Below are 23199 nucleotides of genomic sequence, written 5' to 3'. Positions count from 1 at the left end.
ATCAACGTATCAAGTAGCAATGGCGGAATCTTTGCAATATTAAAATTTTTTATAAATTGATAAATAACTACCGGTAGTTTTAAAATTAAGCAAATGACCTAAACAAGGCACACTTCTAATACTTTAAGATATACTCTGTAACATTTAATATTTTTCTTAGTTCCAAGATTTAATAAAAATCTAGAAGGAGCTACTATATGAACAGCTCCTTATTTCTCTTGCATATTAAAAAATTGAAACACTATAGGCCTGATTCATTTGGTTCCAATCCATTACAGCCCTGCAGAAGCTCACTCCATGGCAGGATAAAGTCTCCTGGGTTTATAGTGAAAAACTTGAAAGCCCTCCATCTTCCAGTTTCCTATCGGGCAGTTGCATAGCAGCCCTGGAAGAAGAGACCATCTCTACACTTTCATGGGGCATTTCTTCTTGCTACCTGGTGGTGTGCAGTTTGTCCTAGAAACCATAACAGTAGGTCTGAAGTAACTCCCCTAGGGACAGCTCCAGGCCCAGCCTGGACTACTTTAAAAAAGCTAGTTGGATCTTTTAGGAGAAAAGCTTTTTGCAACACTGGTCTTTTACGAAGGGAAGGTCATTCTATGGGATTGTCTTTGGAGATGTTCCTTCATATCTGTACAATGAGAGAAGGAGAAGGTCCTTTTCAAAGAAATTCAAATCTGTACCTTCCCTACCCCGGGTCACAGGATAATTCGCTGCCAGGTCTCAAAGCCACTGCCTAAACTACTTGACTACAGTGCTTCCCGGAGAGCTTGTGCAATTTTGTATCTGATATCTAGGTACTGCCGTGATTGGTATATTAGAAATGCCTGAAATAGATGGATGGACTTCATTGAGTGTCGGATTAAGTCCATGAGGTGGTAAAAGTGTGACTCTCAAACAGGGTGGCCTAACAGAATTTAAGATTTGATATCTCTGTGGGTATTTTGCACATCACTCAACAATGTTTGTGTATTTATTTTATCTCAGATAACTCACTTAATACAAAATGTAATAATTTTCAAGAATCATTTAGTATTGTCATTTTATCTACCAGCTCAATAGTAATACACTGTATGGTTTTTATAGTACTAAATTTCTTTAGTAAATAAATGTTAATGAAGTTGATGAGCATAGTTGCTGCATTGTATGTGTACCAAGAGCAACACCAGTTTCCTAGTTGTTAGAAAGCAGAGGAAATGTGGCAATTTTGTATACGCCACAGAGAATGTTCCCACTCTAGATAGAACCATCTGATATCACCTCGTAGCTATTTCAGTTTTCCATAAACAGTACTAAGGTCTGAAGAGTAAGTAACCACTATGTAGTACAAAAATATTTGAATTGAAGTACAATATTAAGAGGTTGCTGAAGTCCCTGAACACACTTTGGCGATCAGGTGTTGTTTTGAGAGCTTTCATAGCACTTGCCTTTGAACCCACGGAGACTTGTGTATTTAGGTTCCTGTCTTATAAAATCCATTGCTTTTAGCAATAACAACAGCAGGAGTGGAAGAGCAACAGGCATTACTCATTGATCCTCACTTTTTCCCCAGTCAGAAAACACACACACACACACACAGTCTCACTTTTCTCATTCCTACTTCAAGAGTGACCTACATTCCCTAGACAAGAAACCTTTTTTCAAACAGATGCTGGTAGAAAACCATACCAAGGGGCATGCAGTGGGGCACTAAATTTCCCAGTCAAATGTTCCACAGAATCTAGGCCAGAAAAGCTTTTTCTTTCGTTTCAACAAACCAGTTAGGACTTGCAGCTTTCCCTCACGCATTTATCAAGTGGGACAGTATTTTGTAAATGACTGGCATAAACCAGACAGAATGAGATATTTTCATTTATTATACTTCCAGCACATACATTGAGAAAGATTGCTGTCCTGTGAGCTGAGCTAGGGAACATGGCAAGCAGCTTTCTGAGTTCATCCTACGAGATGTTCAGAAATTGCTACAAGACATTTAGGACTTGTTCTGGTTTCCAGTTAAGTTAATGGAAATGTTGCCCTGGACTTCTGTGAGAGCAGGATCAGGTCCATTTTTCATATGGCAAGGTCTTCATGCAGACTTTTATTGGATTTGACATATTGGACTTTGACTATGTCAGGTCTCATTGTGCTTTCCAGATCTGTTTTCAGTATGTCATAAATTGGGCAAGAGAAGAAGGGTTAGTCACCATAAAATAAGAAACAGTGAATTCTAATTTAGGAACCATATGAACCTTGGGAGTGCATTTTTATGGATGTGTAAGTTGTGCCCACATAATTAAGGTTGAGATGAGTTTTGCAATTAAATCGGGGATATATGAATGGACTGACGTTAACGTATGGTCCATTTGAAAGTGTGGTGGACTTGATCTCAGAATGCAAAGGATTTGAAAAACCTGGCAGCACACAAAGGTCTAGTCTTCTTCTTCAGTTGTAGATACTCATTTGGCAAGATATGTAAGCATCATCCCTATTCAAGGATTTTGGCTCTCCAATGGTTACTGTTAGCCGTGCCTCCTGTGAGATAATAGGTGGCATGCTTTGTTTCAGTGTAAATGTGTAATTTATTTTTTTTTTTGCACATTTTGATTTCTTTGATCCTTTAAGCTGTTTAACCTTTTCAGGGAGATTTTTCAAAAGTGTCTAAGGGAGTGAGGTGCACGAGTCCCATTAAATGTCAGTATAAATTGTGCTCCTAAATCCCTTAGCAACTTTTGCAATTGCGTCCCCTATATATGGATGAAATTCAATAAGGACAAATGCAAAGTACTCCACGTAGGAAGGAACAATCAATTGCACACATACAAAATGGGAAATGACTGCCTAGGAAGGCATACTGTGGAAAGAGATCTCGAGGTCATAGTGGACCACAAGCTAAATATGAGTCAACAGTGTAACACTGTTGCAAAAAAAAAAGCAAACTTCATTCTGGGATGTATTAGCAGGAGTGTTGTAAGCAAGACACAACAAGTAATTCTGCTTCTTTACTCCACAATGATTAGGCCTGAACTGGAGTATTGTGTGCAGTTCTGGACACCACATTTCAGGAAAGATGTGGACAAATTGGAGAAAGTCCAGAGAAGAGCCACAAAAATGATTATAGGTCTAGAAAACATGACCTATGAGGGAAGATTGAAAAAAATGGGTGTGTTTAGTCTGGAAAAGAGGGGACTGAGAGGGGACACAATAACAGTTTTCAAATACATAAAAGGTTGTTATAAGGAGGAGTGAGAAAAATTGTTGTTCTTAACCTCTGAGGATAGGACAAGAAGCAATGGGCTTAAACTGCAGCAAGGGAGGTTTAGGTTGGACATTAGGAAAAACTTCCTAACTGTCACGGTGGTGAAGCACTAGAATAAATTGCCTAGGGAATTTGTGGAATCTCCATCATTGGAGATTTTTAAGAGCAGGTTAGACAAACACCTGTCAGGGATGGTCTAGATAATATTTAGTCCTGCCATGAGTGTAGGGGACTGGATTAGATGACCTCTCGAGGTCCCTTCCAGTTCTATGATTCTGTGTAGGCATTTTGCTGTGCATAGGTCCCATTTAGGTCAGTGAAAACCCGCATGATTGTATCAGAGGACCAAATTTGGCTTTACTGTTTCAACCCCCAAATAATTGTAAGTGGATCATATGCCTAACTCCCTGTTGTACAAAACCTGACGAAAAATTTGGGAAATACATCTGAGTAACATTTAATCTTTGAAGGAATTGCCTAAAATGGGATTTCTTGTTTCATATTTGTTTTGCAAAAAGAAAGATATCACTAAATTCTAACTTCTTTTCGTTTTGTGTTGGTTTCTTTTGGTTACTATGATTAAAGCTGTGAAGACAACACTTTCTAACTGATTCAGTGATGTATTTAAAAAAATTTCTCTAAGACTAGTCTTAAAATGTTCTTAAGTAATTTGGAGGTCGTGTGACTTCATGTCCGGAAAAATAATACTGCCATACTGGTGCAAGGGCATGCACTGTGCTAAAACCCTGGGGGGGTTGCCTTGGCTATTTCTTGGTTTAAATCCATTTTTGGTGTTGCATCCGATGAAGTGAGCTGTAGCTCACGAAAGCTCATGCTCAAATAAATTGGTTAGTCTCTAAGGTGCCACAAGTACTCCTTTTCTTTTTGCAAAGACAGACTAACACGGCTGTTACTCTGAAACCATTTTTGGTGTTGTTCATCATCCCAAAGAAATGAGAAAGGAGCAGAGACTACTTATTTTCAGGTTTATGCAAATGTTTTCACTCTAGTGATGGAAAACTTTCTTGCTTTGCCTTTGCTACATTCATGTCCCTCATGCAGCTAAAAACTTGTCTTTGTGGCCCAGCAAAATTGATGAAGAAATTGTGATGTGTTTAGTCTTGTTTTTTGTTCTTGAAGGAAGCCATTGGTGATATTCCCGTTTACAAAGTAGATTAGATGCCCACAAATCAAGAAGGCAGGTATGAATCTGGGGAGGGATAGCTCAGTGGTTTGAGCATTGGCCTGCTAAACCCAGGGTTGTGAGTTCAATCCTTGAGGGGGCCATTTGGGATCTGGGGCAAAAATTGGTGATTGGTCCTGCTTTGAGCAGGGGGTTGGACTAGATGACCTCCTGAGGTCCCTTCCAACCCTGATATTCTATGATTCTATGAATCTTGACTGTAGATGTCTCTTGAAGACAACTCTGGATGAATTCACTTCCAGACAAGGGAAAAAAGGGTATACTTATCCATGTCTTCCTGTTGGAAACACCGCAAGCCCCTGAAGGGGCTGAATGCAAACTAGTCAGCTCACCAACGCTCTCAGCATGCTTGTGGTTCAAGTATATGATATAAGTAGTGTAGAGTGGTTTTGTTGCTATGGGAAAAGTGCTAAAAAAGGCTGTAGCTTGTGTAGTGCTCAGATCCTTTGGGTATTTAACGTACAATTTCTTCTAAGGACACTCAGAATTATACCTCTGATTCTAAATTGCTTAAACGTTGAAACATATGGTCTTGTGTTCTGTTCGCTAGGAAACAACTGTCTGTAACCAAGCTGCCAAATTCAAATAAACTCGCCCTATATAAAAAGGGAGTCTGAAGCAGCTCAGCAGAAATATGGAAAGTGTTTTTAAAAGAAAGCAAACCTGAAGATATAGAAAAATCCTAATTAATCCAGTGTCCTATATCAATAACAGATAATTACATGTTAATAGCTTTGATGATTTTCAATTAAAAATGAACTGCTTGTGTCCTCTTGCTTTCTTCTGTGGGCCAGGTTCGCACAGCTGTCATTTATTGTGTTCTCTGTTACAGTAATCATTTTAATAAAATGCAATTATCTGCATAATTAATTTCTTTGACTGCTCTGCTGTGTCCTCCTTTTACAGAGGCCAAAATGTCAAAGATCAAGTAGACTGGGGGAAATAAAAATTCACATTGTGAATGGATATAAAAAAAATACTTGGAATTTCAATGCATTGGCTTCTATTTATCTCAAATGTCAAGGGCAGTGTAAAATGTATTTTTAAAATGTGTTTTTGTATGGTTTGAGCCCATTCTTGGCGTAGTTGTGACTCAAGAGGGGCCATTGTTCTTTGAGAGAGTTTGAGGGGGTTTCTTTGTACAAAGTGACAAAAAGAAGACTTAGAGTACTGGGCTACCATTGTTCCTGTGCGGCGCTGTAAAATTTGATTTGAAATTAGGACCTCAGGGCAGGCCCTTCAATAGCCAGTTTTTATTTTCTGCCAGCATTTTAATCACTCTTGGGTTTAAAGAGGACGACCAGCATAATGCCTCTATGTTTAATAGAACACTCATATCTTGAAGGCCAGTTAACTGAATTCAGGGATCTGTCATCTGCCCAACATTAGTCTTTTCTGCTTCCTGTCTATTTTTGAAGATAGCTCTCTATTCCAGCCAGCTTTCAAAGCAGAACAACTTTTTGTTTTCTGCATTTCTTCATTGTAGCAACATCTCTTTTCACAATCTCTTAAAGAAGTTGAGTAGCCAAGCTGCATTACAAACTTGGTTCAAATCTTAGCGCTGTCAGTAGCCATTAGATTGTATTATTACAACAGCTCACTATTTCCTCAGATGTGGAAGAGAGGGGGGGGATTACATTTCAGAGACATGGAATGAGAGGAAGAGAAAACTGATCTGCTGGCCTAAGCCTTACACACCTCATCTGGTTTAACCTTGTAGAAACGTGTGAGGAAAACAAGTGAAAATGGGAGAAAAATTACAAACAAAAGAGTCAATGAAGAACTGGCAATCATGTCCCATGTCTTAAGTGGAAGGTAGTGTCAGACAATGGTGCAATATGAGCCTATCCATACTGTATTATGGGAAATTCATTACTACTGTAGATAAGAAGATAGCAAGCTAGTGGTTTTTTTAATTGTTAACTATACTGAATACAGGAAAGTCCTGAAATTGCAAGGATTGGCGGGATACACTCAGTTGGCCTGGGGGGATGGATTTGACTGTAATTGTGAAACTGACTTGATCTGAGGGGTTCATGAAAGAAGTTTAGTAAATTGGGGTTAACAAAAGTGGTATGCTTTTGTATTCAATTTTTCCTTCTAGTTGTGGAGGTCTCCCTTTACAGTCATCTATCAATAGCTGTGTTGAACAGGGCTGGTTCCCTTGCCTTTAACCAGATTCAACTTTCAGTTCTCCTGCCCCGTTGCACAGCTTCATCTGTGGTATGCTGCTGTGACTGGTACTGTAGGAGGTATTCTAACTTGGCCATCTCCCTCTAAAATGAAACACAGGGTTTGTGACTCTTCATGCTTATGTGGGCCTAAAAAATAGGGATCCTCTGGTGTATCGTGAGCTTTATATTATAGTGTGATACCCTAGCAGCTGACTGCAGAAAGCAGCAATATAACGCAGATAGTACATTTTAAAAATTCTGTAATTTAAACTCTTTTCTGGTGCTGGATTGAAAGACATGAAGGTTGGAATCCATGTTTATTGGATGGTTCGGTTCACTCATCCTTAGTCTCATGTCCACTGCCCACTGAATCCTTGGTGTCTAAGCTGAGACTACTAACAAGGGTTCCAAATATGATGGTGGTATTTATGATTAGGAACGGGACTTAGACCACCAAGTGATTTCATGTAAATCATTAAACACTCTCCAGATGGTAACAACTTCTGGTTAAATCTGAACTGGTCTGATTTCAAACCAGTGGCCTAGAGTAGAGGTGAAATACTCCCCAACACATAACCAGATTTATACAGTTGTACATTATAATGGATTCCTATGAAGCAAAAAATTATATGGGGGTTTTAGTTAACCATAAGTAGAACAGTTTTCAAATGCAAACAAGAATCTTGCAAATTTGCTTCAGCCATCACATGGTTGCTTCCATTTTCCATTTTTGTGTTTAATCAACCAAATCTTGTATCTGCTCCACACTTTTCCCAACACAGATGCAGACTGAAAGTGGCTAAGCAAAGCTGGACACAGCGAGAGGTTACCATAGTCATCATCTTATAGCACAGCTTTTCATTCACTTTCAGATGTAGCTGTGTGGGTGTCTACATAATGTGGGAAACTCTTTTCATTGAAGAATCTGAATATTTTGTAAGGCAGTGAATAGTCGCAAATAATCTTTTCTGTAACACTGAAATAAAGAACAAATGAGCTATTCTCAGAAAATACTGAAGCATTATTGTCTTCAGTCATTTTACAGAACTCCATAGAAAAAATATTCCAAACTTGACAGATTCATATCCTAACCCTTTTGCTCATTCGTCAGAGAACTGTGTGGTTTGGACAGCAGGGCTCAATTAAAGCAATACCAATTAAAGGAACAGATCTGTACTTTCTGTGCATGAAGCTAAATGTTTTAAAAAATAGAATAAAACTTTCTAAAGTGAATATCTGCTAGAGAAATAATCCTGTTAAAAAGAATCTCTAAAAGGTCAAACACATTAGAAGGGTGGGATGAAAACAGAAATCTGATCCATTAATTTTTCAAGATAGAAGGAAGTTACTATGATCTCTCGGGTTATCCACATCATCTTCATTTGATATAGTTAAAGCCTTGTGTAAAATTAGTGTGATTATTATAGGAATACCCATTTTCTCATGTTGTTGAAGGTAAATCGACTTTGAACTGTATGCAGCATAGACGCATAAAAAGCCCAGCATAGGTGCTGCAGTTCATCACTAGGAAGGCCTTGGGCAAACCTGCAGAGAGGGTAGTTGAAATAGGTTACCCAATTTCCCAAGCCCGTCGTATAAAGAGAAACAAGATGGAAGAGACAAGTACTCTTTGTTCACCAGCCAACTCTCCTCCATTTTTCATTTCCCACCTCTGGTCTCCTTATTGGATCTCAGAGAAAGAGTCTTGGGGAATTGGAGTCCCCATATGGGTTCTCCTTTGTACAGTTCCTCTTTTGGCTTTCCCTAGTGATAGATTGGTCACAGACCCACTTTATTTTGATACATCTCTACATGCATGTATCTGCTAAGAGAATAGCTGGGTTAAATGAACACTTTTTCTGTGATCCTAAACAATGGAGACTCTTTAAGTACAATAGTAAGGGTGATACCATGCCATTCATGCAGGTGTGGAGGATCCACGCTAGGCCATCCTTACCATTTAAGTCTTGCAGTGGGGCTTAAGTCCAAGAGGTGGGGTAAAGGATCATTGGAGATAAGTCAGGGAGGGAGTCCTGAGCTCTTGTGTTTATAGTTTCAGTGGCCCCAAACCACTGCAAAAGAGAAGTGGCAGCTCCCCTCTCAGCCTGTAAGATGGAACACATGCCACTGAATGGCTGTGGTGCAGCTCTGTGGACTGTGTGTGGGTCACACGGTGAAGACCGTTCCACGCACCCTTGTAGCTCTTCACTCAAAGCCTGGATTTGTTCCCTTTGAGGGAATACACCTGCTATAAGAATTAATTTTTCTGAAAATGAAATTTTGCATTTATGACTATGCTACTCTGTAGGAGTTTTGTGCTCCTCTGTTTTATTAAGAGGTTAGTGGCTTGTCTGTCTGTCTGGTCTAGCACAGGGTTGGGCCGGTATCCTAGAGTTCTACGTGTGCCTCTGGCCCTGACTTGCGGTCTAGTCTTTATAAGTGACTTACCAGGTATCTGTCATTTTTCCTATCTGTAACCCTTACCTACATCACAGTGGTGTCATGAGGATGAATTACTATTTGATAAGGTCAAACATTGTGAAAGTGCTAAATGTTATCTATCCTAGGGTTTCCTGTACCATCTCATCATTGTTATGTGTGTATGTATATGTATACAGTATATACACATATGTACATGTGTCAGCATGTTATTGAAACCAATTGGCCTTATACAGATAAAACTTGCAGTAAGTAAGAAGGATCTCCAGGGCAAGCTTGAGTAGATAAGCACTGCCCCTAACAAAACATGATTAACATTATACATCTCCTGGTATAGTTCTTCCTAATCCACTCCAATGCTTGATTTAATTTTCCCTTTCTGTAAACTCAGATCCAGCGTCACCAGAATGATTTCAAGGGCTCTTTGCGTATGGACTCTTGCTTTCTTTATCCCTCCCAGGTTTTCTTACCAAACTCTCTTAAATCTGTTCAGGTGGGGAAATATTTAAGAACTCATTGACATCAAGACTTGAAACAAGTGTCATGAAACATTGGATCAGATAGTAAAAAAATACAGTTGTGCGAGTATGAATGTTGTCTAAAAATGTGAGCAACGGATGGCATTTTTAATGTTGTGTAAGGGTAGCACCCTGGGTATTTCTATGCTGAAAGCTAATCAATATACGTTTTTAATACTAGGATGTCTATGGTATTCTCTTAAGTCATACAGATGAAAATACATTACATACTGGGTGGGTTTTGTGTCTTTTGGACTAAGCAACATATATTTTAATGCACTCAGTGGATATTTTGTTTAAACATATGCTTGTTTCCTGATAGTTAGGGCCAAGTAAGGAACAGTCGTGTGAGGTTTAGTAGGCAACAAAACAATGTTATTATTCTAGAGAAGATAAATAACATTTTGCTTGTTCTGAATAATCAGTCTCTGTTATGTGTCAATGTGAGCACATCTTGTTTTATCAGTTTGCATTTGGTTTTGCTTTTTATAACACGCTTAAAAACCAGTCACAATTGTCTTCACATTTTAGCAGGTTAACATTGTATAGACGTTTTAACAACCCATTTTAAACTTGTATTTTTTTTTATCAAAAAGAAGAATTCTGTCTCTTTCCACAGTATTAGGTGTATGATATCAGAGGACTTTATTGAATATTTTATTGACCGTCTGCTTGCCCTATGCTAACCTGCCTGACATCCTAAGTTTCTCTCTCTCTGGAGATGCCATGTCAGTTCTGATTAAGCAGCAGAGCATGAATTTTCCCTTCATATTTCCTGTGAATAAACTTCATCCCAGCAGGCAGACACTCTACCCAAGTGCATCATGGGAGTGTCCAGATTTTGAGCACAGAACAAGGCATATGAATGGATTTAAGGTGGTATAGACAAGTGTTTGCTTTACAACAGAAGTATTTTCCCTGTGGGGCTTACATCAGCATTTTGTATAATTTTGCTTTACACAAATGTAAAGGTATTGAAGAGGAAAATTTCTTCCCCTGGCAAGTTAATTACTTGACTTCTCATAGAACAAAAGCTTGAAGCACAAACTAAAGAGAAAGTACATCTTTTGCTTAAAATAGGTAACCTATCTAAGAACATAGATTTTATTTGCAGTTTATTATGAATGCATTTTAATTGACTTAATTTGCTTCCAAAAATTAAATGTCTGTTCTGTTAGGGTGTTACATATTGACATTTTGTTTTAGTTTCCATATACCTTCCTTTTGTGTATAGATTTTATATTTTATATCTCCTTCCTTCTTCCTTCCTTCTCTAGAAGGGCACAATAACAGAATATTGTGCTACACATTTTTATGATCATATGAACACTTGCAAAAAATGTTGGTTTTGGCCATTGGTTATGAAAGCTATTTGTGTCTTGAACCCTTCCCGACTCCTGCCCGGTAATGTGCCCATGTGTTTGCTGGACTGCATGACATTTGCCAAGTAATTTTAATACGAGGCAAGTATAAATCCTGCATAATTCTATGGAAGGTTGACAATTTTATTAATTACATTTCTCAGTATATAATGGCTTCTTGGCAAACTAGCTTCCAAGTATCTTAGCAAGATTTTCAGGGTTCAGGAAGGCTCAAGCCATAAAATATTTGTTCTCAATGTAATTATTTCTCTTCGTGTGTTCTTTTCGAATTTTGAACAAACTTTCTCTAAATAATTTGTGTGTTTTTCTTTGGGAAAAAAAAATTTAAAAACAGACACTCTCAAAGGAAAGGCAAAGCTTTTGAATAATAACTTGGGCTTGAGTTCTGCTAAGGCTGTAAATCTCTTGAGTGAAAATAAAATTTTGAAAAAACAGAAGATAGTTTTTTATATTGAAAAACATATTTTTATTGTTGTGGAGCTAAATAATTAGATACTGTTGGATCAGATTTTACTGCCATCACTCCACAATATGACAAACCTGCATTAACTGCAAAGTCTTCTTAACACAAAGGGCAGGTCTACACTACGGGGCTAAGTCAACCTAAGTTACGGAACTCCAGCTACATTATTCACGTAAACGTACCTTAGGTCAACTTATTGCAGTGTCTACACCGCGCTGGGTTGACAGGAGAAACTCTCCCATTGACTTACCGTATGCTTCTCGTTGCGGTGGAGTACCGGAGTCAACGGGAGAGCGATTGGCAGTCGATTTAGCGGGTCTTCACTAGATCTGCTAAATCAACCTCCAGTGGATCAATCACTGTGCATCGATCCCCTGGTAAGTGGAGACAAGCCCAAAGTTAAATTAGGGAGGAAAGAAAGTAAATGTTGTTGTAGAGCTGTAGAAAGAGTGGGAAGATACAGAGGCACTCTTCACGGGCCCCCCATTCCTGTTAACAAGCTTTGCTTTTTATCCAAGAAAATTGTGGTTTTACAGTCTTAATATCAACAGGCAGATTACTTGTTGCCACTTGTTTGTTTCCTTTTTAGTGTTTGCTGATGATCTGCCTCTATAATTTTGAATAATTAACTAAAGGTTTCTTTTAGCAATTTCCTTGCCCATGGAACAAAATACACTGTATTACAGAAGTGTCAAACTATTCTGGAGATTTTATTGCCTCATGAATATCACACATGCTTTTAGTGTTAGAACAGCTATTATTTACCAGAGTTTATTTGCACTGGTTATTGACTGCTTGGGTTGTTAAGGTTATTTGATCCCGTAAAAGTTATGCTCATCTTAAAATTGTTGTGATCTTGTTTATATTCTAGTTGTATGGTGTCATCATCTTTATCCAATACAGGCAGAGAAAGCTGGGTGGATAAAGGCAGATATTTAATTTCTGGGCTCGTGGGACCAGGGTGAATAAATCGACAGTCATGTGTTGATTTCTGTGTCCTAATTTTGAATACTTTTAAGCTTTTTCCTCACATAGGAAGGAAAGACTAAAGGCCAGATTTTCAAAAGTATTTAGGTTCCTATAGATACATTTAGGCACCTAGTGGGATTTTCAAAAAAAAAGCACCTAAGTAGGTTAGGCACTTAACTCCCATTGATTGGCCTAATTGCTGTCCAATGTGATGTTAGTCCAGTTCCATAGAGTTCAGTGGCACTGAATTAATGAAGCTAACACCAATTCCCTGCAGAAAGATTGAAGAGTATAGTCTCATGTATAACTCTTTGCACATCAAGGAGAAAATATACCCGCCAGGCCTCTTCAACCTAGAAGGGATTGCTGAGGCCAGCACTTGGCGTTTTAAATTTCACAAGAAATCATTGTTACTAGGTCTGCAACTTCATAAAGAAATTACTGTCCTGAACAGATCTTTTTTCTGCTCCCGTTTCTCCAAGCGCTGAGTCATATGTTCCAGTTGTGTTGGGGGGGAAGCTATAGGGTGAAGTAACATGCAGATATTTTATACATCGGCCACAAAAGCAACCACAAGCCAGCATCTCTTCCGTGGTATCATGCCATCCAAACTTGCATCACCAAATATTGTTCCCCAGCAAAGTTCCTCATAGAACGCAAATTTGCACAAATGAAGTTGTGGCCTGTGAATATGGGGGATGAATCAGAGGAAAACCAAATTATTATGTATAATGCACTGAGGAATAATATACTTTACTATGGAAGACACATAATGTGAGTAGGCTTGATTCTGTAGTCCTTTTTTTTTCTGCATAGGGACTGCCAGTCTGGTCCAAATAAATCATTGTTGCTGTGGGAAATAGTAATGTGTTCTCAGCAGAAATCTTCAACTTGTTATGAAATGATATAAGCATGTTGACTGTATGTAGAGGCCATTTGCAAATGCTGGGGTATGAGCACAAAACCTCTGACTATAAGAGGGTCAGAATAGTCACCGTATATTGAACAGCGGGCATCTAATCTGTCCCTCTACTCCAAATGGCACCATACAGTTCTCTGCTTTGTCCCTAACAAGGACTCCACATCTTTTGGCTCTCTACAATGGGTGTTGGGCCGCATAAACAGAAGGGAACATATGATGTGTCTAGAAGTTTCACAGTCTTTTACATTGAGGTCCTGCAGAGATTGTCCAGGAAACAATGGTATTGTTGATTAATTTGCATTCAGTTTCACACAATTTGAATTCTGAAGAACTTAAGTACATTTGTCATGGTTCCCATATAAGTAACTAAGTCATTCCTACCAGAAGTATTTTTCAACATTCTTTAACAATGAGTGTCTTCATTTAAAGCTGGAAAGCTGAGAGGTGGGTGACTCAGTTATTTTTCTCATGAAATTATAGCCAAGACATTAAATTCACAATTAAGCACGTATTCCTTACTGTATCATTAAATAATTCTTCCCGTTGGCTCTGTTTCTGTAGCCATTACTTACCAGAAGAAGCACTTATTCATGGAAATAATAGCATGGAAGTAAATGGACCAGATTCTTCCCTCTTTATTCACACTGAGTAACACCTTGTTTTGTGAGTAGCCCTTTGCATTTCAGTATGGTTGCTCTCATAGCGAGTAAAAGGCACACACTGTAGCCCAATGAGACTACATGCGTAAATGCTTTAGTGGCTACTGAATCGAGCCTTTTATAACTCAGTGCATAGAAATGTGAGAAGAAATACATATATGCTAAATTTATATGTATAAATGCCACATTTATATATCTACAAATGTGAGGGGGGGCATCAAATGTAGTACTTTAAGATGTTTTGAAGTGTGTGTATGTGTATGTATATATATACACAGACACACAATTGTGCAAGGTTTCCTTCTCATATTACATATATTTAAGAAAACTTTTCACAATAAGTAGGAGGGTGGGAAGATGATTATGGGCATTTGATTAATGGACTTCCTTGTAATTCCTTTTTCTGTCCTTTAGATGCAGATTTACACGCCATTGGTTTCAGAGTGTAAATTGGCTTAAAACTTCAAAGGTTTTGGAAAAGATTCCAGATCAATGATCATCTTTCCTGAATGATCAGCTTATCAGCTGTCATGTGTTTACCCCCATCTCGAGTTTCTACCAGCTCAGGGAGTTTATGAAATTTTGATGGAGAAATTAGGTTGTTGCTCATCTTGTACCTTCTTGCTCATAGTATTGACAGTACCAGTGAACTGCTTGGGGCAGATAGCATCTCAGTGATCACTGTGCTATTTCAGCTCTCCACTGCTGACAACATCAGAAGTGTTTTAACAGGGTTTTAATGGGCAGCCTCTGTAGCTCCTTGGAGGGTTGCAAATAGCTGCCGTGAAAAACCTTTTCTGCCGCTCTGAGCTGACATGCCCTCCTTTTCTCATCCAGCTGCTGCTTGTTTATGTGACTGCAGCACTGGTGACAAGCACTTCTTATTTGTGCTGGGCACTGTTGAGACTGCAACCTAGACAAGACTCTGCATCCTAAGAGTCCACTCTCAAGAATAAAGCTATAGCTATGAAATCACTGGGGGAAAATGACATTCTGAAAAGAGAGCTCAACATTTCATTCTCTCCATCTGCTCATTCGCAGATAAATAGTGCGTATTATTTCGATCGATCTACAACAGTTTTCTAAATATATCTGTTGATCATATCAGTATATTACTGATGACATTCCAGGACCATCATTAACTTCAGGACCATCATTAACTGGTTTTGAATCACTTTATATGCAGGTTGATGACAACTGTCTTTACCCCCTTAGCAGAAGACATAACTTGTAAAAAATCAGTACTGTTCAAAGCAGGAACTGATTGCAGTGGGCCACTTTCTTGTTGACTGATTGGCCTGTTCTTCTTGTGATCAGAAATGATGCTATGAACACTGCTTTGTCTAGAATATACATAAACTCTCTATTTCCCATTATGTTTCCTGTAACTAATGTGCCCTCAATCAACTTCCAGTTGAGTAATTCCAACCTAGAAAAAAAAATCAGTGTACAATACCCATGGGAAGTAAGACTAGAAACCCATATTAGAAAACCAGCACAGACCAAACTTAGAAGATCCACTGACATATAAACTTAATTCAAAAAGTATAGGTTTTGACTGAGGGTTTGTGTCCTCAGTTTAATAGTTTCTGTGACTTCTTCAGAACTAGTATTCTGTTGTGCATTCTTGAGAGAAAATATACTGTACTATATTCAAGTCCCCATAAATTGTGTAGCATCTCAATTTTTACAACCAAAAATATACCTTGTGTAAGAGTTTGAAATATTATTTGTGAGGAAGCAATGAAGGGTTGTTTTGGGATTTATTTTTTGTACCTACTAGTGAAATTTAATCTTTTCAGTAGTCTGCATCATATGAAAGAATTGTATGTCCCAATTCAGTCTGTCTTATCTTCTTTTATTCCTCATGTAAACATATAAGTTAAGATATTTGAATTGTGTACAAAGAAGGAATGTGTAATTAGGTAAGTATCTAAACAGGATAGCGAGTAGGCAGAAGGAGAGAGAGAGAGAGTGTCAATAGAAGAAGCACTTGACTGACAAGCACCAAACCATTCAAAGAAAACTGGTATAAACATAAAGACAGGTTTCAGAGTAACAGCAGTGTTAGTCTGTATTCGCAAAAAGAAAAGGAGTACTTGTGGTACCTTAGAGACTAACCAATTTATTTGAGCATGAGCTACAGCTCACGAAAGCTCATGCTCAAATAAATTGGTTAGTCTCTAAGGTGCCACAAGTCCTCCTTTTTTTTTATAAACATAATGCTTCATCTACAGAATGTTTTTTAAAAACAAAACAACAAAGCCCCTCCCTTCTTGGCACATTTCCATTAGTATGAGAATGTGGCATCACAGAACAGTCCTGTGGTAATCAATTGTGTTAAGTGAGAGGTGTTACAGATGGTTATTGGATGGATAAAGTGCCCTGGAGCTCACAACTCTCCCAAATGCCTGGAAATTCTCTCAACAGCCTTGGGTCTAAAACCCAAGTTTTAAACCTGAGTGTAAAGTAAAAGTTATATCTCGTATGTATTAAAAGCTACAAATGAAATTTAAAGGTCATTTTAACTTGCGAAGATTAAAAGTTCTCCTTTGCTGTATTCTTCTGTCTACTCTGCTTACAGCAAATCCATTCAACAGCTGAAACACTTAAATACCAGTGTATTATAGAAGCTACTTCTGTTTAAGACCCATTATTTCAGTTTTTAATGGAGCAGAGCCAGTGTCTTTGCAGTGTTTTATTTATACCCAAGCACCAGATCCATAGGTTGGGGAGAAGAGGAGAACATCTGAGCTTGTAGTCTCATATTGTCAACTGTAGACATTGAAATCCTTTCCTACTCTTTTGATTCTCTGGGGTAATTCATTAAAATGATTCATCGCTCGGTAGGTTTGTGTGTGTAGTAGCTTTTCACATGGGGAACTTATTAGTTAAAGGGGTTTTTGTAATATCATAGTTAGCAAAAAGAGCAGGATGAGACTTTGAACTTGGTAGACTTTCTTTGAGTATGTTCTGGTCACAGGCTGGCTTATTCAAAGAGATTTGTGTCCAGAAATGCCCTACTTTTGCTGACATACACTGATCTCTGAGCTGAATGAAAAATAAGATTTAAAAATATCTTAAGAGCAATAGTAGGATACAGTTGTAGAAAGTTGAGAAAATCCTTACTGTAATATACACATTTTGGGGCTTAGCTAGTTAAATTCCCAGATTTATAGTACATTCGAAAATACACTATTACTGCGTTACAATCCCATGTCTAAAATAACTGAACTTACCTTATTTGTTTTACGATAAATCTTAAGAGGGATGATCTTATTATAATGTGTTAATGTGTAAAGTTTCTTTCTGTATCACATAAATTATATATTTATTTATCTAATACCTTCACCTGTTTTGTTTTGTTTTTATGTAAAGAGAGCACGTCTGACTGAACGGCAGTGTGGTCCAGAACATAGGGATTTGGAGTCAGCAGACCTCACTTCTATTCCTAGGTCAGCCACTCACAGACTGTTTGACTTAAGACACCTCTCTGTGCTTTTGGTTCCCCTCCCACCCTTTGACTGTGTTGTCTACTTAGATTGTAAGCTCTTTGGGACAGAGATTGTCTCTGACTGAATGTATGTACCTCTGGTATAAACGAGGGCACAATGGGACCCTGAACTCAGCTGGAACCTTTAGGTGCTATTGTAATACAAATAATAATCATAAAGATTAGGGGAGAAGCACATATCTGTTTTTAAAGATAAACCATTTGTTTAGTGGGTTAAGTGAAAAACCATTGGTGATTCTTTGATTTGTGTCTCTAAAGGTACGTCTGCACTGCGATCAAAAACACAACGGCATCGAGTCTCGGCGCTTACGTCAGCTGACTTGGGCTTGAGTTGCAGAGCTAAATACAGCAGCGTAGCAGTTCTGGCTGGGGCTGGAACCTAGGCTCTGAGACTGTCCCCCATCAGTCTCAGAGCCCAGGCTCCAGCCCGAGCTCGAACAGCTACACTGCAGTTTTATAGCCACGCAACACAAGCCCCACAAGTCCAAGTCAGCTGTTCCGGGTCTTTTATTGCATTGTGGATAGTGGATATTTACACATCCTTCCATGAGTAAAAGTTTTTTTGCTTGGGATGTTTTACTTTCAGTATAATGACTAGGGCCTAATCCACCGAGTCAGTGAGAGTCTTTTCATTGGCTTCAATGGGCTTTGGACTGGCCTCCGGTTCAGGATTCTTGCTTTAGTCCTCCTTTCTCGTAGGAACAAATGATTTATTGCTTAATATTTGTACCCTTCATGATGCTGCTGCTGACATTTTGTGGCATTAGTTTGTATTTTGTGTTGATCTTGATGAAGGGCAGGAATGGCAGCAAGTGTTGTTTTAGGTTTATTATAACACACATTTTTTGTCACCTTAGTTGGTTCAGTTGGTGCTTTGAAATTACTCTTGCATTAGTGTTGTGCCTCAGGCTAAATTGTTGACTGCTCCACTGTTCATGTTATTTCCCTTGCTTTTATGTTCACTGCCATCCTATAGTTTTGCTTCGCTAATTTGGGTGTGATGGTATGAAATATCACTTTGGGTTTTATCCTGCAACCTTTACTCATATGAGTAAGGCTTAAGCCTTCAGGACGTTGTGTTGAAGTTAGTGAGAATATCTGTGTGAATAAAGGCAGTGGTATTCAACTCGCAAGTAGTGAGTTTCCCGTTTGCAAATAATATTTTAATCTTTATTCTTGACATGTTGAAAAGAAAAGACTCTTTTGGAAGGTCAAAAATTCACTAGTCGTCAGAGCCACATTAGCTTAAGAGACTGAACTTAAGTCGTCGTGCTGTGTATCTTGTATAGGTGCATTAAGTAATTTCACTGATTATATGTTTCTGTATATATCTCAGCAGGCTCAGTAGTGAGATCCCGGCAGTGAGTTAACAAAAAGAAAGTGCAGCCATTGGTTCCCTGTTTCTCTAATGCAACAGAACAAAGACTATGTAAAAGGGCAGTTGGTAATTTATCTAAAATGGTGTATTGTATCCAGGTTTGTTTGGGTTTTATTTTTATTTTTATTTTTTAAGATCCAAATTAGATTGTGCTCGAGGAAGGAAGGTATTTAGAATTCTTTGAATCAGTTAAGCCAAGTTTGTCATTTTTCTCTAAGATCAAAATGAAATGGGGGTAAAGTTGGCTTGAAAGCCATGTGGGACTATTCGTAATGCTGTCATAAACTGGAAGCCTCAGCATAAAGACTTCAGCGCCCAGTTGCTGGTTTGCATTGTGCAATGAGGGTGTGTAGCGGTAATAGAGAGGACTTTGCAGGATGCTAAGGCAAAATAAATATATCTTTATCCTAAGTGCCTTGGGACAGGCAAGATACTGAATATCCAATAAAGGGCACTCTTTTAGTCCTACAGATGCATGCTGTATGGAATGCTACTGTCCACATTGGAAATATTTTCCTAGAGCTAGTCTCTGGGTAGAAGACTGAAGGGCTTAATCAAATCAAAAAGATTTTGAAGTATTCTTTTCTTATCTAGTTTTTATGTTTACTGAACAGATGAAGGAAAATGTAAGATTCACAGCAATTTATTAATAATAATGATAATATTAAAAATGACATGCACACAACACTCATGCCCAGAGATTCTGAGTACCTGAAAAATTCATTGACATGTAACTCTGAATGTCAGTTTTGGTTTCTCAGGATTGTGCCCATACTCCTGATTTGCTCACAACAGTTCCCATAATTAATGGCTTTGGGCCTGCTCCTAGCCCCACTGATTTCATTGGTTATAAATGTTTCCTGCCTCATGAAGTGAAAATTTAGGATGATAGTTGGGGACCAATAGCCAATTATTTTATTCAGTATTTGGATATTCAGGAGCAGGACATACATGTTAATGAGTACTTGACTAATTGTTCTCGCGGCTTTAGCAGATTGGGGCTTTTGTTTGCCCATAAAACAGAGAACGATTAATCCATCTGGACTAGCGTTCAGACTCCTTTTCTTCTATTTTTTTACTAGGCCAAAATGAAAAAAAACGGTGCCATTGCTGTGTATTCATTAGGGTACAAATGAAAAGACTCGTCCTGCAAATATTTGTAGTCACATGCTGCAGAGTTTTTTAGACACATTTTATTAAGCAACTGCTGGATAAAACCCTATCAGAACTAATTTTCATTTCTATAAATCTCAGAATATTCGTCATTCATTAATGAGGATGAAGGCAATCATGTGTACCAAAGCCACACTGGTGTACTTTTGTGTTCTGGCATTTTGAGGGAAATGAATATCATCTCTCTTTCATTTACTGTCATCACTATGACTTCCTTTGTTTCCACATGCTGAAGTTTGGCAGTCTTGGAATCAGTCAGATTATTTATTAAATATAATATTTACCCTATACTACTTATTACAAGTCTGCATATTCAGTGACAGAATTGCTTCTAGCTGGTGCTGCTGCACTTTTAATGTTACCTTTTTTGTTCATGTTTGTTCCAACAGAGTGGCCACTAGCACAGACAACATGAACTTGTATCACCCGCAAACTGACAACACTGGAGCCATCAGTTTATCATTATCCCTGCTAGTGTATCTGATTTAATTTTCCTACAAGTGGATTAATTCTTAAAATTGCAGTGCTTTTTGCTTGTTAATAGTCAGTAAATGATTCTGGGGGATGGGGGAATGGAATTCATCAGTTTTGTAGTCATTTTAATTCTTCCAGTTTTAAGTTGTTCTATAAATATGTCTTTATGGATGTAGTTTTACTAGCTTAAAAACATCTAATTGAAACCAGTTGCTTCAATCTCTTTGGATCAAGAAGGCAGTAATAAGCAAAGAGAGTATCTTATCCCTAAAATCCAGAAATACTTAGTGACTGGTATACTTGATGCATGTGTAATCAGTTTACTTTCAGCTTCTTGTTTCATCTAAAACCTTAGCTCTTTTGGTGTGATCTAATACTAAAGTGGAAGGGTACGTTTGTGCTTGTTTCTAAGACCATCAACGAGTGAAACAAAATGATGAAAAAAAGCTCAGGATGCTGAAAGGTTAAAAAGCATCATATTAGTCTCATTGCATCTTCCTTTGGGTCAGAAATGTGCTTTAGAATATTATTGCACTTCCCAAAAATTAACATTAGGTTTCATTTGTGTCAGATTATTATTTTGCTGTTAGCTCTTACAGTAGACTTTCAGCACAGGAATTGTATGTTTTTGGTGGTCATACAGCACCAGCATAACGGAGCCATAGGATTTTTGGATGCTATCATAATATATAATTTACTACTTTTACTACTGCTAGTAATAATAATAATAGCTCAAGGGCAAACTCCAAAGGGGAAAAAATTGTACTTGTTCCCTTTTTTTGCTATTTCCTGATCTACAAAGAGGAGCTTAAAGGGTTTGGACTTTTTTTTCCTCTTGTTTTATAGGTTAGAAATGTGGGTGCTGTCTAGCCTGGAAGATATAATGGCTGAAGAACTAATAAGAAGGTGACATCAAAAGAAACAGGAAATTGAAAGTTGAACACTTAAGAGAGGGAAGGATTTTTAGTCATACTGGTTAAAATTTTCTGGAGTTCGATTTTGTTAATGCCTCTCTAATGTAAGTGACTAATGACTATTTTGGACAGAGGAAGCCTTTGTTAAAGATTTGACACCTGTCTCTCTCCAGTTTAGGTGCATGTGCTAACAATGCACATCCTATGTGATCCCGAAGAAGTCCTCTAGCAAAACTAGTGAAGCCTGTAGTTGACATTCCTGATATTTCTAATGTGGGAAGCAAGCAAAAAACAACGTAAAAACCAAAAATCAACAACATCAAATGACCTTCACCAAATGTTTTAGACCTTCTTTATACATTATGAAGGAAAAAATAAATGACACAAGCCCACTTTTAAAACAGATTCTTTGCAAGTAAACTTAACCAGTCTGAGATAGAAGCAAAAAAAGTGTAAGACCATATGCATCTTATTTTGCATCTCTCTCTATACATATATCATCACTTATCTAAATGGGCAAGTTGTGACATGGACTTTTATGCAAAAATTATTTAACTTGGAAAGCTTTACATATAATTCAAAATAAGCAACTCACAATTGTTCTGCTTGATTTAAAATATATATCTAAATGTAGAATTACTGTATCTGAACCTATTAATCTAGATGCATTAAAATAACTGTTGCAACATAAATTTTCAAAACGTAATAAATTTGGAGCTTACATTTTGACATGTTGCCATCTCAAAATACATATTAGACTGAGTGTGTGCCTTCTGTGCAGTAACATCTTATTCTGTTCTGGAGTGAAGAAACAGTGAGAGTTAGACTTCTAAAATATCTTTTTCTAGGACTCTGCGTTGATAAACAAGTAACATTTCACACAAGCCCTTTCTTAAAAATCATTGCTATTTGTTGATTTTAAAAGTGCGGACACGTATTTTGTCCATAAAAGACGTAACCATTACAACAATAATCAGAGATCCTTTTTCTTGTACATTTTTGACATTCTGCAGATCTGAGGTATTCTGTGTACTAAGGATAGTAGGCTTCCCTTTGGAATTCATATGTTTCATTAAAAGCCAGGGGCATATTTGGTTCAGGAGACCTGAGGTGACCTGTAATGGAAGCTGTCCTTTTGCTGCTTAGCTGGATCATCATTAGAAGAAACTGAAGTACAAGGCCAGGATACCTCATGATAGCATAATAAATCTAATACTTTAGTAATAGTAAGAACTTATGTAGCATTTTATATGTTCAAAGCACATTACAAACATAATTTAGTTCACATAACTTTGTTGAGAGGGGAAGGTAATCAATTTCCCCATGTACAGATGAGGAAGATTAACTGAATTCCACAAGGCCTCAGAGAGAGAGTCTGTATCAGACCTGGGAATAGCACTGAAGAGTGCCTCTACATTTTTGCATGGGGATGTCTGACTTTGAATCTTGATCTATGTTCATAGGCTGGCAGGAGGTAAGAGAAGACGGCACCCTTTTTTGGTAAACATATCTTTCCATTGACTATGTTGTCCCATTCAGAAATTAATTTTTGCCTTTTTTCTGTACTTTCACTAAAACTATAACCCTATTCTCGCTACATCTTCACAGTTGAGTGGCTACAGGTTTATTGACAGGCTGAGAAAGAAAACATCTACCAGTTGTCATGTCAGTGCACACAGTGAGCGTGTTCATTGGAGAGAATAAAGTTGGAGTTGTGATTAAGCCACTGGACTGGGACTCGGGTAATCGGGCTTCCATTGCTGGCTCTGCCGCAGAGT

General features: G+C 38.0%; 1 protein-coding gene across 15 annotated transcripts in view; it reads left to right on the top strand.

Moving 5' to 3' along the window:
* The window catches only part of BCAS3 (BCAS3 microtubule associated cell migration factor), a 502746-nt gene that overhangs the window by 340043 nt on the left and 139504 nt on the right, over positions 1 to 23199 (top strand). The window contains exons 26-27 of one of the 15 annotated variants that reach the window (XR_014714394.1): positions 17347 to 17423; positions 21354 to 21914. The exons of 12 other annotated variants lie outside the window; for them this stretch is intronic. Coding sequence is in view for 1 of the 3 variants with exons in the window: in XM_084650989.1 (XP_084507115.1) it covers positions 21354 to 21358 (5 nt within the window). In the remaining 2 variants the exon portion in view is untranslated. Of the gene's footprint in view, positions 1 to 17346; positions 17424 to 21353; positions 21915 to 23199 lie in introns of those variants that run through there. 2 more of the 15 variants (XR_014714393.1, XM_084650989.1) reach the window with 2 other exon arrangements.

The sequence above is a fragment of the Lepidochelys olivacea genome (assembly GCF_965140295.1).
Source record: "Lepidochelys olivacea isolate rLepOli2 genome assembly, chromosome: 17".
NCBI classification, from domain to species: Eukaryota; Metazoa; Chordata; order Testudines; family Cheloniidae; genus Lepidochelys; species Lepidochelys olivacea.
This window is presented reverse-complemented; position numbering and strand designations above follow the sequence as displayed.